Source organism: Carassius carassius, chromosome 42 (genome assembly GCF_963082965.1).
Source record: "Carassius carassius chromosome 42, fCarCar2.1, whole genome shotgun sequence".
Taxonomy (NCBI): Eukaryota; Metazoa; Chordata; class Actinopteri; order Cypriniformes; family Cyprinidae; genus Carassius; species Carassius carassius.
This window is the reverse complement of record NC_081796.1, coordinates 20,504,990-20,520,797: the sequence shown is the minus strand read 5'-3', so window position 1 is coordinate 20,520,797 and position 15,808 is coordinate 20,504,990. Positions and strand designations below refer to the sequence as shown.

The window sequence follows — 15,808 nt, the reverse complement described above, 5'->3', positions numbered from 1 at the left end:
TAATGTTGTTGTTAGAGTATAAATAATATCTGTAAAATTCTAAAGCTCAAAGTTCAATGCCAAGCGAGATATTTTATTTTACAGAATTCGCCTACAAAAACGACCCGTTTGGACTACATCCCTCTAGTTCCTGCAGTAATGACGTCACTAAAATAGTTTTTTGACTAATCTCCGCCCACATGAATTCACAAAAAGGGGGCGTGGTCTTGTTGCGCTCCGACGGAGAAGAGGAAGAGTTGAGTTTGTGTTTGTAGCCATGTCATTGAAACGCTGTTATTTTCATCTCGGAGTCCAATCATCTTTATATACCAATAAACATTTATTTTGTTCCCATACAGAATCATTAAGAATCCAGCTTTTTAAGTGCAATTTTCTAAGGAATTGTTCGTCTGATTTTACTTGTTTTACCAAATACACTGTATCGTTAGGATTCTGATTAAAACAGTGTAACTGGGGGCTCTGAAAACACTGCTTGTGAATAATTAAATATTGCAAACTTTCATCTGAGTACATTAAAAAGTTTAATGAATAGTCGTGTGCACTGTTTCCAACCCCACTGTTATTGAATTGTAAAGTGAAATTATTATTTTTTTCAGATAAAAATTTCACTATCAAAGTTGATATTGAGTATTTAGTACAGGACCATACAGAAGGTGCACAAGTGGGAGAGAGGAGGGGACAGCGTCAGAAAGGACCTAGAGCTGGAACACTTTCAAGGATCACCCGAAGCACAAACACACTATATGCATGAGGCTGTTGGTTCTAACACAAAATACAAGAGATTTAGTAAAACAAAGTAGCTACAGTAACCATTTATGTTAAAACAAAAATACAACAATAAAAAAAATCAAGAAAAGCCCTGCACAAATCTGTTTTGAGACTACTTTTTAAAAGTGCATAATCAGGGCCATTGCAAGTATGGTGAAAGGTGATGACGATTATAGGGGCCCACAGATGAGTGGGGGGCCCCTGGTGATCTCAACCGTATGCTAGCCTAAAAAGACGATCGGGACAGTTGACAGCCCACTGCTGCGTGTCGCCACGAAAGCTTATTTTCATGTGTTTTTAAGCCTCGCCACTTTCCAGTTTAAACTTCAAAAGAGTTTAAAGCATTTAAACACAAAAGACACGGAAAAGCTTGACTGAGAAGCTGGTTACTCGCGCGCTGTGTTAGGTGCGCACACAGAGAGCCACGTCTCACAGACAGCAACACTGAACCGAGCTCTCCTTTGCTAAGTTCTCCTCAAACTCCCTCCTGCACCCAGTCAAACCAAAAAATAAAAAAGGGTTTTAATAGTAGGTTCAGGACACTATAATGAATTTAGGTGAGCATAGTAAAATAAAGCGAACTGTGACATATTATACCCCAAAATTTGTCCTAGTCTCTTGCGAATTCCTTCATCATAAACAACAAAATGTAAATGTATAAGTGATAGATTCTTCTTTTCACAGTTTATACAGCTTCAGTGATTATAACGATAGTTTTGTTTTTTGAGAGTGCTTAAACTCGCAAAAGATCAATGTTATTGATAATGTCACTCTATACAGCCTATAATTTATTCGCTGTTTGAATGGTCCGGGGAAGGGCACCGAGCTTGGGAATGGCCCAAACCTATAGTATCCCCGTATATAAAAGTGTAAAATGAACTCTAGTGGAGGAGATGGGGTGGAGGGGGGATCCTGATAAACCGTCAATGGAGACAGGCAAGTCAGCTGTATTTATACCCTAGGATTGATTATCTTAAGTGGGCTCCACCTGTGCTAATTAGGCTAAGTATCTCCTCCTGAAACTTGTTAATGAAACTACATTAAAATAGCAAAAGTGGATTTGGACACCGTGCACTTTACACTTTGCGTTTAGATCGTTAAAATAGGGCCCAAAAGCTTTAACCTATGCAGTCTGAGTCGGAAAAAGATTTTATAATAATAATAACCAACTCTTTATTACCTTTTGTAACAACATTCAGTGTATGGAAAATAACCATCATGACAGACATTACATTTCTGTGCAAATTTATAAACTGTAAGTAAAAAGCTACAATTTGAGACCAGAAATGCAGTAACAGTAAGAGTAAATAATAATAATAATAACTATGCACCCGTTTGTAAGGAAGCTTGTAAATTAATTTCTCTATCCAATCCTATCACGTCACGTGACAAAAGAACGAACAATAGGTTAAAGCCTTTTATACAGTCTTTTTAAAATAATAATAATAATAATTATTATTATTATTATTATTATTATTATTTAACAATATAAACATTAAAACATTAAGGCAGTACACTTAAAATCATGAAAAAAAAAAGAATGTACACACAGATTTTTGCCAGGGTAACTACAGTCTATGGTCAAAGGTTATGGTGCTGTCACGTGATGAAGGAACCAATGACTCGAACCCGATGACTCGATAGATGAACTAATCAATTCTCTTTCCACCTCAGACTGCATAAGTTTAGTTTATGGGGCTGTCACGTGATCAAAGAACGACTCAAACCCGAAGACTTTTCAAAGGTGAGGTGAGCTAATCATAAACTGAACACCCAGGTCAATAATAATTAATCTTTTCTCAGGTTCTGCACTATGTGGGTGGAGTGTGTGTGTTTTGCGTCAGCACTGATTGTTTCATGTGGGCATCTCCGCTAATTGTTCATCATCACCAGCTGCCACTCATTACCCTTCCCTATATATTGCCCTGTCTAGCGTCTTGTGTTTGTCAGAGCGTTGTTAGTCATTCCGTGTCTCATGCCTTCCTTGTGTTTGTTTCTCGTCGTTGGATTGTCCTGTCTTCCCGGAACCCCGTCCACTCCATCTCATCTCTGGATCGCAGCACTTACCTTCATGGCTCTTCCCCCACAGTTCCTGTGTCACACTCTCCTGCTGCCAACTCACCATCGCACCCCAGATCATCTGTGAGCTCTGCCTCTTCCTGGACTTTGCATTCCCTTCAAGATTTCCCGTATCACCTGTCTCCGTGTTTATTGTTTGTTTTCTATTATTAAATATCATAAACTTGCACTTGCTTCCTCCTACTTTTTTGACCAATTGTTACATCTGTTGCTTCAGGCCTATTTCTCTCAAATATTGTTCACAAATCTGTCTAAATCTGTGTTATTAAGCACTTCTCCTTTGCCAAGATAATCCATCCACCTCACAGGTGTGGCATATCAACATTCTGATTAGACAGCATGATTGTTGCACAGGTGTGCCATTGTGTAGTTTGTGTTTAACAGAGAACACTTAATTCTGTAGTGTTTTAAGAGGTTGGACTTGCAATTTTTACAATCTCAATTTGTGAATGAATCTGCCTTTTGAACAAATAGGGTGTACCGATGGCCCATTCATAAAGAGAACAATTTATTTAATTCCCAAATGAATCGGCCTTATGAACAATTTGAATGAATGGATGAATAAATGAATGACTTATTCATATATACCCCTCCTTGAACTGCCACCTCCCCTCCTTGAACTGCCACCTTAACGTGGTGGAGGGGTTTGAGTACCCGAATGACCCTAGGAGCTATGTTGTCCGGGGCTATATGCCCCTGGTAGGGTCTCCCAAGGCAAACAGGTCCTAGGCGACGGGTCAGACTAAGAGCGGTTCAGAACCCCCTTATGAGAAGACTAAATCTAAGGACTGTGACGTCGCCCGGTATGGCGCAGCCGGGGCCCCACCCTGGAGCCAGGCCCGGGGTTGGGGCTCGTATGCGAGCGCCTGGTGGCCGGGCCTCTCCCCACGGGGTCCGGCCGGGCTCAGCCCGAAGGAGCGACGTGGGGCCGCCTTCCCGTGGGCTCACCACCTACAGGAGGGACCGTAAGGGGCCGGTGCTTAGACAATCGGACGGCAGTCGAAGGCGGGGGCCTCGACAGCCCGATCCCTGGACACGGAAACTAGCTCTAGGGACGTGGAACGTCACCTCACTGGCGGAGAAGGAGCCCGAGATTGTGCGTGAGGTTGAGAGGTTCCGACTAGCGATAGTCGGGCTCACCTCTACGCACAGCTTGGGCTCTGGAACCACAATCCTCGAGAGAGGATGGACTCTTCACCACTCTGGAGTTGCCCATGGTGAGAGGCGGCGGGCTGGTGACGAGGTGGCAATCCCCGAACCTGGTGGTGGACACCGGAAGTAAGGGATGCCGTCAAGCTGAAGAAGGAGTCCTATCGGGCCTGGTTGGCTTGTGGGACTCCTGAGGCAGCTGACAGGTACCGGCAGGCCAAGCGGACTACAGCCCGGGTGGTTGTGGAGGCAAAAACTCGGGCCTGGGAGGAGTTCGGTGAGGCCATGGAGAAGGACTATCGGTCAGCCTCGAAGAGATTCTGGCAAACCGTCCGGCGCCTCAGGAGAGGGAAGCAGTGCCCTACCAACGCTGTTTACAGTAGAGCTGGGGAGCTGTTGACCTCAACTGGGGATGTCGTTAGACGGTGGAAGGAATACTTCGAGGATCTCCTCAATCCCGCTGTCACGTCTTCCATTGAGGAAGCAGAGGCTGAGGGCTCAGATGTGGACTCGTCCATCACCCAAGCTGAAGTCACCGAGGTAGTCAAGAAACTCCTCGGTGGCAAGGCACCGGGGGTGGATGAGATCCGCCCTGAGTACCTCAAGTCTCTGGATGTTGTGGGGCTGTCTTGGCTGACACGCCTCTGCAGCATCGCGTGGCAGTCGGGGACGGTGCCTCTGGGATGGCAGACCGGGGTGGTGGTTTCTCTTTTTAAGAAGGGGGACCGAAGGGTGTGTTCCAACTACAGGGGGATCACACTTCTCAGCCTCCCTGGGAAAGTCTATGCCAGGGTACTGGAGAGGAGAATCCGGCCGATAGTAGAACTTCGGATTCAGGAGGAACAGTGTGGTTTTCGTCCAGGCCGTGGAACACTGGACCAGCTCTATACCCTCTACAGGGTGCTGGAGGGTTCATGGGAGTTTGCCCAACCAGTCCACATGTGCTTTGTGGATTTGGAGAAGGCATTCGACTGTGTCCCTCGCGGCGGCCTGTGGAGGGTGCTCCGGGAGTATGGGGTCCGTGGCCCTTTGCTAAGGGCTATCCGGTCCCTGTACGACCGGAGCAGGAGCTTGGTTCGTATTGCCAGCAGTAAGTCAGACTTGTTCCCGGTGCGTGTTGGACTCCGGCAGGGCTGCCCTTTGTCGCCGGTTCTGTTCATGATTTTTATGGACAGAATTTCTAGGCGCAGCCAGGGGCCGGAGGGGGTCAGGTTTGGTGACAACACGATTTCGTCTCTGCTCTTTGCGGATGATGTTGTCGTGTTGGCCTCATCAAGCCAGGACCTTCAGCATGCACTGGGACGGTTTGCAGCCGAGTGTGAAGCGGCTGGGATGAGAATCAGCACCTCCAAATCCGAGGCCATGGTCCTCAGTCGGAAAAGGGTGGCTTGCCCACTTCAGGTTGGTGGAGAGTTCCTGCCTCAAGTGGAGGAGTCTAAGTATCTTGGGGTCTTGTTCACGAGTGAGGGAAGGATGGAACGGGAGATTGACAGACGGATCGGTGCAGCTTCTGCAGTAATGCAGTCGATGTACCGGTCTGTCGTGGTGAAGAAAGAGCTGAGCCGCAAGGCGAAGCTCTCGATTTACCGGTCAATCTACGTTCCTACTCTCACCTATGGTCATGAGCTTTGGGTCATGACCGAAAGGACAAGATCCCGGATACAGGCGGCCGAAATGAGCTTTCTCCGCAGGGTGGCTGGGCGATCCCTTAGAGATAGGGTGAGAAGCTCAGTCACCCGGGAGGAGCTCAGAGTAGAGCCGCTGCTCCTCCACATCGAGAGGGGTCAGCTGAGGTGGCTCGGGCATCTGTTCCGGATGCCTCCTGGACGCCTTCCCGGTAAGGTGTTCCGGGCGCGTCCCACTGGGAGGAGACCCCGGAGAAGACCTAGGACACGCTGGAGAGACTATGTCTCCCGGCTGGCCTGGGAACGCCTCGGTGTCCCCCCAGAAGAGCTGGAGGAAGTGTCTAGGGAGAGGGAATTCTGGGTTTCTCTGCTTAGACTGCTGCCCCCGCGACCCGGCCCCGGATAAGCGGAAGAAGATGGATGGAGATGGATGGATGGACTTATTCATTGTCATTTACTGCCACCTACTGGCAGTTTGAGTTTCTTATTGAATAGTATAATTTCATTTAAAAATAATTTATTAAAAACTCTAAATATAATATGGAATAAAATATCCATATTAATACAAACTAATAAAAGTGATAGTTCACCAAAAAAAGAAATATATTTACATTTAAATTTATTCATTTAGCAGACGCTTTTATCCAAAGCGACTTATAAATGAGGACAGTGGAAGCAATCAAAAACAACAAAAAGAGCAGTGATATATAAGTGCTATAACAAATCTCAGTTAGGTTAACACAGTACAAGTAGCATGGGCTTTTAAATAATATTATAAATAAAAAGAAAACAGATATTATTAAAAAAAAAGAATAGAGCAAGCTAGTGTTAGAGGTCTTTATACACACACACACACACACACAATTGCATAATAAATGAAAAGAAAATAGAATACAAAAAGATCAGAAAGGTAGTTAGATTTTTTTTTTTTAAGAATAGAATTAGAATAGTGAGTGTTAAAGTTATAGGGTAAAATAAAGATGGAAGAGATGGGTTTTAAGCAGATTCTTGAAGATGGCTAAGGACTGCCCGGATTGAGTTGGGGAGGTCATTCCACCAGGAGGGAACATTTAATTTAAAAGTCTGTAAAAGTGCCTTTGTGCTTCTTTGGGATGGCACAATCAAGTGACGTTCACTTGCAGAACGCAAGCTTCTTGAGGGCACATAAGTCTGAAGTAACAAATTTAGGTAAATGGCTGCGTAGTTTTGTAGGCAAACATCAATGCCTTGAATTTAATGCGAGCAGCTATTGGAAGCCAGTGCAAATTGATAAACAGAGGTGTGACGTATATTCTTTTTGGCTCATTAAAAATTAATCTTGCTGCTGCGTTCTGGATTAATTAATTGATCTTCTTGATGTTGAATAAAGCAAATCTGCAGGATAGGACAGTTTTAGCAATGTGGTCTGAGAAAGTCAGCTAATTATCAATCATAACTCCAAGGCTTCTAGCTGTTTTTGAAGGAGTTATGGTTTATGTGCCTAACTTGATGGTGAAATTGTGATGAAACATATATTATATATTTATATATATATATATATTTACAAATATTTATAAAATAATGAAATAAGAAAATCTAAAAACTACTTTTTGTATCTATTTCATGCTTTTCTCATGTAACACAATGGCTTCAAATAATTTTTTGTGGGTAATTTCTCTCTTCCCCATTAGTGGATTGGCACAAATGAAAATAACTACTATATATACATATGTATAGTAAACTCAGTCAATTAACCAATGGAAATTAAATCAGCACTAATCATAGACATTTGTAAACATATTCGAATAGCTCAGGTGCAGTAGCTCTTAGTTCATCCTGTTCATTCCAGTCTGAAGCTGTATCCAGTGTTGATGCTGTTTTAGATGTTAGTGCAGAGTTTAAGGGATGTGCTGTTTTTTCTAAAGCCGACCACTTTTTGTCCACAAATTCTATGGCTCTTTTCACCCAAGGTTTTTGTGGATCGGAGAAAAATGTTAGACCACTGACTGTTTTAAATCTGTAAATATATAAAAGTAACAATTTAGCATGAAAATACAACATAATATATCAATGTTTATTTTAACAAAAATTAGTACCATCAAGGTCAATGTTATTGGTAAAAACTAAAATAAGGCCTGGCCAAAAAGAACTAGTATTCTGACATAAATGTATGAAATACACACTGTAAAACCTAAGAGTCAAATTTATTTAATGAAATGAGTTTATTTCACTCAAATATTCATAAGCATTGCAATTAATAGAAAAAAATAACTCAATAACTGATTAAATTAAGCAGAACTCAAACTGAATGAGTTACAGCAGTTCTCTATAATGTAGGGCCATGGGGTATAACGGATTGCAGACTCTAATTGCATTTTTATGCTCTGATAATCTGGTCTTTAATTTTCTTGTAGTCATCCCTATATAAAAGAGATATGAATCATGGTAGTCCAAGTACACAAAAAATTATAGGCATTGAACATATCCCGAAATCTATAAGGGGAGGAGATAGGGCTAATAGGCTGTTACAGAGAGAGTCTTTCTGGATTTATACATTGAAAGCAACTACATTACCAGGCTTAAATGGAGAATTAGACTTTGTACCAATTTTGTAAAAAGTGTTTAAAAATGTTATTTATTTTTTTATATGTATTTTATTGTGTGAGACATGCTCTTTGAAATGTGTTTCTTTCTTCTAGCTGCTTTACATAGAGCGACCAGGTGTTTCTAATTTGAATAATTAACTGCTGTTAAATGAACTGAGATGATGTTGGTTACACACACCCTGATGAAGGCATGTAGCCGCAACGCGTAGATGTACCTCTCACCAAAAGAGTTTTAACCTATAAAGCCAGTGATGTAATAAAGGCTTTTTAACTTTTCACTACAATTCGAGTGCCTTGGAGTTCTTGCCCTTAAATATATCTGTTGGTGTTTATTTTTGTTATGCTGGCCTGGGATTAGCTAGCAGGTATAAGAAAAAAGTAAATGTTATTGAATTAAATTGTATAAATCAATAAAGTAATTTAGTTGCATTTTAAGAAATATAACTTTATTGAAATTAAATGAATTGCAATTGGTAATCTGTTACCTTGGCTGAAATGGATTTTACGGTGTACTGTAGTTTTGAATAGTGTGAGTTTTATCGTTGTATACAATTCCATGAGAAAAAAGGAGAACTCACTCAATGGCATCAATATGGCAGATGTCTGCTTTATGTATCTTATAACTTTTGATATCTTCCTTGTGGAGAACAGCTTCCGGCGTCTTCAAGCAAGTGCAAAGTAAATGGCCAATTGCTGTAAACACTCAAAGAAACCAACCTTTCTTTAAGTCAAGACAGTTAAACTGAAATACCTGCAAATAAATATAAGAACAGAAAGAAAAATACATACATGTGTTAAGAAATTCTAATAGCTCAGATGCAGTAGTTCTTAGTTCATCCTGTTCATTCCAGTCTGTTGCTGTATCCATTGTTGATGCTGTTATAAATGTTGGTGTGGAGTTTAAGGGACGCACTGTTGTTTTAACTGCCGGCATCTTCTTCTTATCCAAAAACTCCACAGCTCTTTTCACCCAAAGCTTTTGTGGATTGCCACAAATAAAAAGACCATTGATTGATTTAAATCTGTAATCACATAAAAGTAACAATTCAGCATGACAATACAACAAAATATACAAATGTACAGAAAGTATTTTGGTATCAAAATCATATGGGTAAAATTGTCAATGTACTAAAATAAAGCCTAGACAAAATAATTACTATTCTGGCATATTAGCAAAGATCTATCATCAAATATATTGTTGAATAGTTGAGATCCATCACAGCAAAGAAAAAAGGACTCACAAAACAGCATCAATTGGGCAGATGCCTGCTTCTTGTTTAATATAATCTTCCATCTCTTCCTTGCGGTAAACCCGATCTGTTGTCTTGAGACAAGGGCAATTTGACACGCCACTTACTACAAACATAGAAAGGGAACAAAAGCATTTCAACGGAAATTAATTTAGAAATCACAATATAATAATAATAATAATAATAATAATACAAATAAAAGCTTCTTTTTATTTTACAATTACATAAAGTTTCTTACATTGGCAGGTGACTTGATCGAGCAGCATCGTAGCCAGGCACAGCAGAAGAGTCACAGAAACACACCTCATCTTCTCTTGTGAGTCTGATGCATATTCTGTCGGCTCACCACAACTTGCACTTTTATGAACGCTCACAGAGGGGAAAATGAGCGTCAACTTCCTTCCACAGAGTTGTCACCTGTCCGCTCAAAACAGAAGCTCCCCCCACCCCATCACCCACAGGCGACCACCATGTACAGAGAGGAACATTCTCAGCTTTCTAAAATCCAGTGGTCTAAATGACCATGAGAGTATGGTCACTGTAAATGTAGGTGTGTCGTAGACTGGAAAGTACCAAGATGTTCACATAATCAAGAACAAAATGAATAATGAATGAACTTTGTAAACAATATATTGACTTGCTATTACATCAGCGACTCCAGCGTTTCATTCATGTAAAGTTTGAGTTTCAGTGAATGGTTATGCTTCTGATAAAATATAATTAACAAACAGTTAAATTAAAAGTTATATGTTTATTTATTAAAATATTAGTATATTTTATATATATATATATATATGTGTGTGTGTGTGTGTGTGTGTGTGTGTGTGTGTGTGTGTGTGTGTGTGTGTAAGCTAATATATTACACTATTTTTCTAGCAAAATAAAATGAACATTGTAAACACTGTGAATTCGCTCTGCATGAGTTCTTTCTGACTTGGTAATATTGAGAGTTTTTGTTGGTTTCCTGCAGTCTGCTGGTGTGGTTAGTGTTTAGAAGTGTTTGCTGTGACAAATTCTCTGTGGTCTCCACTGGACAGGATTCACTGGAGAACTGCCACTGACTGGCATTTGTGTACAACAGATGTTTGACATGTACCACTTAGGTAGTTGCAGACCACTTTCACCCCTTCATGGTGATGATCTTTCTACATGGCAGTGGCCTCATTCAGCAGGATAATGCACCTGCCACTTGCAAAAATTTTAAAGATATGGTTTGAGGAACTTGATCAAAAGTTCAAGGTGCTGCCATTGACTTTGCCATTGACCAAGCATCTATAAGATGTGCTGGACGAACACATCTGATCTATAAAGGCCTCACCTCACAACTTGCAGGACTTATTCTGCTGTTAAAGGCATACTCCACCCCAAAAATAAAATTTTGTCATTTATATCTTAAACTCATGTCATTCCAAACCAGTAAAAGCTTTGTTCATCTTCAGAACACAATTGAAGATATTTGGATGAAAACCAGGATGATTGTGACTGTCCCATAGACTGCCAAGTAAATTACACTGTCAAGGTCCAGAAAAGTATGAAAAGCATCATCAGAATAGTCCATCTGCCATCAATGGTTCAACCATAATGATATGAAGCAACTAGAATACTTTTTCAACATGAAAATGAACGAAGCTTTTACGAGTTTGGAACAACTTGGGGATAAGTGATTAATGACAAAATTTTCATTTTGGGTTGGAGTATCCCTTTAATGTCTTGGTGCCATATACAACAGGACAGGTACTGTTGAGTCTATGCCAGGTGATAAGCAGGAAAAATTATAACAATTATATTAATAAAAAGAATCAAATCAACCCATATCCATGTATTCACTTATTTGGTGATCAGTCAAATTACAATTGAGTCTTCGAATTGTTCCCTTAAACAATGAAAATATTTTCTTAAAGATTTTTTTGTTACAGGCTGTCTGAATGGTTATTATGGAAACCCAGACATGACATTCAGGAAAAAAATATTTATATGATGGCCAAGAATTAACATTTAGTTCCCAAGACTTACTAATTTATCACCTCGTTGTAAATAAATCATGCTCACAATTTACTTAAAACAAGGGAACAAATTAGTAAATTATGCTGACATATTAGTGAATTGTTCACTTGTGTTCAATGTATAAATATTTTTTCTTGCATGTCATGTCTGGGATTCCATAGGTTAGTTAGTTATTACTGTTACATAATGCTTTTCTTGAGACTCAAAGCACTGTACATTTACATTTGGAGAGACGAAATTTCCTCAACCACCAACACTATGAGCCATCCTCATGCAAGTTTCAATTCAGATGATGAAGGTCAGATGTTCATAAAAGATTATGCCACATTTTCTGACTGAGCTTGATGGGGTAAATGTTGATTAATCAAGCTGGATGATGAAATGATGTATTACTGGTGGAGGGGAGAAAGCGTGATGATGCCAATCTGAAAATACAGTATGGGGATGATTAGGAGGGCATGCTGATTGACAGAGGGCATTGGGCAAATTTGGCCAGGATGTTTGTATTACACTCTGTTCGAAGAACATCAGCTTAAGGTCTCATCTGAAGGATGGTGCCTCTTTACAGTAGAGTGTCCCCATGACTATACTGGGGTCCTAGGAGCCATACAGACCACCGGGGGAACACCCACTGCTGGCCTCACTAGCACCTCCTCTAGCAGCAACCTAGTTTTCCCCAGTAGGTTTCCCATCCAGATACTAACCAGGTTCAACCCTGTTATACTTCAGTTAAACCTGCAGAGTGATAGCTGCTAGCAATGGTGTCATTATGATATTGCATTGGCTGCTACAATATGCAACCATCATCCCAGACCACAAAAACCTGACCTAGCTTTCATTTACCTCACTGACATTGGCTCTTGTTTTAAATGAGAAATTCACACAAGACCCACTTATTTTATCCGACACATATAAACAGCTCTGTTGATCCATGGAATAAACTGCTAGCCATAATGTAAATACAGTAGTCTGTATAGACTCAACAACTAAATGCAACTAAGCTCTGATTTTTACATATAGTACACCAGAGACATGAGCTCGACTTTATGTAAAACATATTGCCCACCAACGAATTCTTTAAGCACCCACATTTTCTCACGAAACCCACCCTGTGATCTACTGCACCTCCTCTCAAACCAACATGTGTGCATGGAATTTAATGCATCGTGCAAGGGGACGGGGTTTCAATGCACAACCACAGTTCCTCACATGCACACATGCATTTTCTAACAGTTTTTCATATGCAAATACAAAATTGGAAAAAATAATTTAAATGTTAGATACTGTACATGAGTCAGATTGCTATAGTCTGAGTTACATATTTGTACAGTGAAAGGGGAAATCCCATAGAACAATGTGGATTAGAGTGTCTAAACCCACACAAGGGTTAACAGATTCTGTGTGTGTGAACACTTCACTACGTTCTTCCCACAGACAAGGTTGCAATCACATACACGCTCGCAATCACATATTCACACACACAAATGTCAAAATTACTTCAGAACTAACATTCTAAAATTTCACATTTTATTTATTCATTTAGTTTTTTAAATGGAAAGACCTAATCACACAGACACTACATTTTTAATAGTTATTAACCACATTAAGAAAAAAAAAATATATATATATATATATATATTATAAAACTTTTGCTTATAATTATAGTTAACTAAAACTAAAATCATTAAAAAAAAATTGTTTATCAGCTAGTTGTCAAGGTAACATTTATCTTGATATACTAAAATAACTAAAACAGAAATACTAATTTATGAAAACAACACAACACATTTAAAATAATAATAATTTTAAAAATCACACAACAAAATGGTTCAAATGTTAACAAAAATTTAAGTGATTTTTTTTTATTAATTTAAAATATGAATAAAAATTATAATACTATTGTAATGATAGTTAAAAAGTCCTGTTGAGCAGAATAAAAAACTAAATCATGCGTAGCACTGCAATATATTTTATGCAGTAGTTTTTATGCAGTAGATCAGGTGTTGATAAAATAAAAGCCAATACAAAAATTACTGACATATGTTAACAAATTTGCAAAGCTCAGGTAAAGTAGTCATAGTTTATCCTGTTGTATGTGATGTGTTGTTCAATGTCGATGTTGGTGCAGAGTTTATGGGACGCACTGTTGTTTTAACTGCCGGCATCTTCTTCTTATCCAAAAACTCCACAGCTCTTTTCACCCAAAGCTTTTGTGGATTGCCACAAATAAAAAGACCATTGATTGATTTAAATCTGTAATCACATAAAAGTAACAATTCAGCATGACAATACAACAAAATATACAAATGTACAGAAAGTATTTTGGTATCAAATCATATGGGTAAAATTGGCAATCTATTAAGATAAAGCCTAGACAAAATAATTACTATTCTGGCATATTAGCAAAGATCTATCATCAAATATATTGTTGAATAGTTGAGATCCATCACAGCAAAGAAAAAAGGACTCACAAAACAGCATCAATTGGGCAGATGCCTGCTTCTTGTTTAATATAATCTTCCATCTCTTCCTTGCGGTAAACCCGATCTGTTGTCTTGAGACAAGGGCAATTTGACACGCCACTTACTACAAACATAGAAAGGGAACAAAAGCATTTTAATAGAAATTAATTTAGACAACACAATATAATAATAATACTAATACAAATAAAAGCTTCTTTTTATTTTACAATTACATAAAGTTTCTTACATTGGCAGGTGACTTGATCGAGCAGCATCGTAGCCAGGCACAGCAGAAGAGTCACAGAAACACACCTCATCTTCTCTTGTGAGTCTGATGCATATTCTGTCGGCTCACCACAACTTGCACTTTTATGAACGCTCACAGAGGGGAAAATGAGCGTCAACTTCCTTCCACAGAGTTGTCACCTGTCCGCTCGAAACAGAAGCTCACCCCCACCCATCATCACCCACAGGCGACCACCATGTACAGAGAGGAACATTCACAGCTTTCTAAAATCCAGTGGTCTAAATGACCATGAGAGTATGGTCACTGTAAATGTAGGTGTGTCGTAGACTGGAAAGTACCAAGATGTTCACATAATCAAGAACAAAATGAATAATGAATGAACTTTGTAAACAATATATTGACTTGCTATTACATCAGCGACTCCAGCGTTTCATTCATGTTAAGTTTGAGTTTCAGTGAATGGTTATGCTTCTGATAAAATATAATTAACAAACAGTTAAATTAAAAAGTTATATATAAGTTTATTTATTAAAATATTAGCATATAATATGTGTTTGTGTGTGTGTGTGTGTGTGTGTGTGTGTGTGTGTGTGTGTGTGTGTGTGTGTGTGTATTGTAAGCTAATATTTTACATAATTTTTCTTGCAAAATAAAATATACATTGTAAACACTGAAATTGCTTTGCATGAGTTCTTTCTGACTCTGTAATATTGAGAGTTCGTGTTGGTTTCCTGCAGTCTGCTGGTGTGGTTAGTGTTTAGAAGTGTTTGCTGTGACAAATTCTCTGTGGTCATTCACCGAACTCGCGGGGGAAATACGCATTTAGCATACGTACATACTTTTTCCAAGTACAGAGGACAATTTCTAATAATCAAACCGTTTATTTAGTCATAGGTGAGTGTTTCATCTGGAAATAATCAATGTGATGTTCCTCAAAAAAAAAATTATATTGAATAAAATATTTTCCATTGACTAAAGAATGGAAGTTAGAGTGTTCTGTTTTGAAGACCATAAACTTATTTATTATTGTAATGCTTTACATTACAGTATTACTTAAATGACACTGTAACAAGAATACCTTTAAAATAAAGTGTAACCAAATATTGTTTAATACTTAGACTCATTAGAAGAAAGCAAAGCTGGTGAGAATAATAATGGGGCATCTTTTGATGTGCATCTACAGATGAGTCTAACAGACAAGGGAAAGTCATTGTGGTGTACTGCAACATCATGTGACCTTAGTGTGTTCTATGTAAAGTGAGCCTGTGGGGCTTAGCAGCGGCCCACAAAACTTTTCTTTCCTCACTAAACCTTCATTTGACTCCAAGATACACTCATCTCTAGAGACACGGCAATAAACACAGATGCACAGATTGTGCTATCGCTGAATGCAAGCGTCTGTCATGTGAATTTCCGGGGGGCTAGACTGATTGATTGACTGATAGATCAACATTTTCTCATGCCTGACAGGAAATTTCTTTGCAGCAACACCAAACATGGACCAGACGATACGCACTCTGACAAGCAATATAAAAGATACAGTATGCAAAATAGCAAACTACAGGTTTTGGGGTAACGTTTGAGGGCACACGGGAAGCCAAGAAAATGACTGGATTCTACAATGGAAGATGTTTTAATG

The 15,808-nt window shown here is 39.3% G+C and overlaps 1 protein-coding gene and 1 long non-coding RNA gene across 2 annotated transcripts; both read right to left on the bottom strand.

Moving 5' to 3' along the window:
• Positions 1-9,097: 9,097 nt before the first annotated feature.
• Positions 9,098-9,824, bottom strand: LOC132124267 (uncharacterized). The gene is made up of 3 exons (XR_009426737.1): positions 9,695-9,824; positions 9,448-9,562; positions 9,098-9,228 (listed from the first exon to the last, which is right to left on the bottom strand). It is a non-coding gene; the product is annotated as an uncharacterized LOC132124267 (long non-coding RNA).
• A 3,467-nt stretch (positions 9,825-13,291) lies between these two features.
• On the bottom strand, positions 13,292-14,299 carry cxcl32b.1 (chemokine (C-X-C motif) ligand 32b, duplicate 1). The gene is made up of 3 exons (XM_059534726.1): positions 14,170-14,299; positions 13,932-14,046; positions 13,292-13,713 (listed from the first exon to the last, which is right to left on the bottom strand). Exons 1-3 carry the CDS (start codon positions 14,237-14,239, stop codon positions 13,542-13,544), a joined length of 357 nt encoding a protein of 118 aa, XP_059390709.1. The 5' UTR covers positions 14,240-14,299; the 3' UTR covers positions 13,292-13,541.
• Between the last annotated feature and the right edge of the window lie 1,509 nt (positions 14,300-15,808).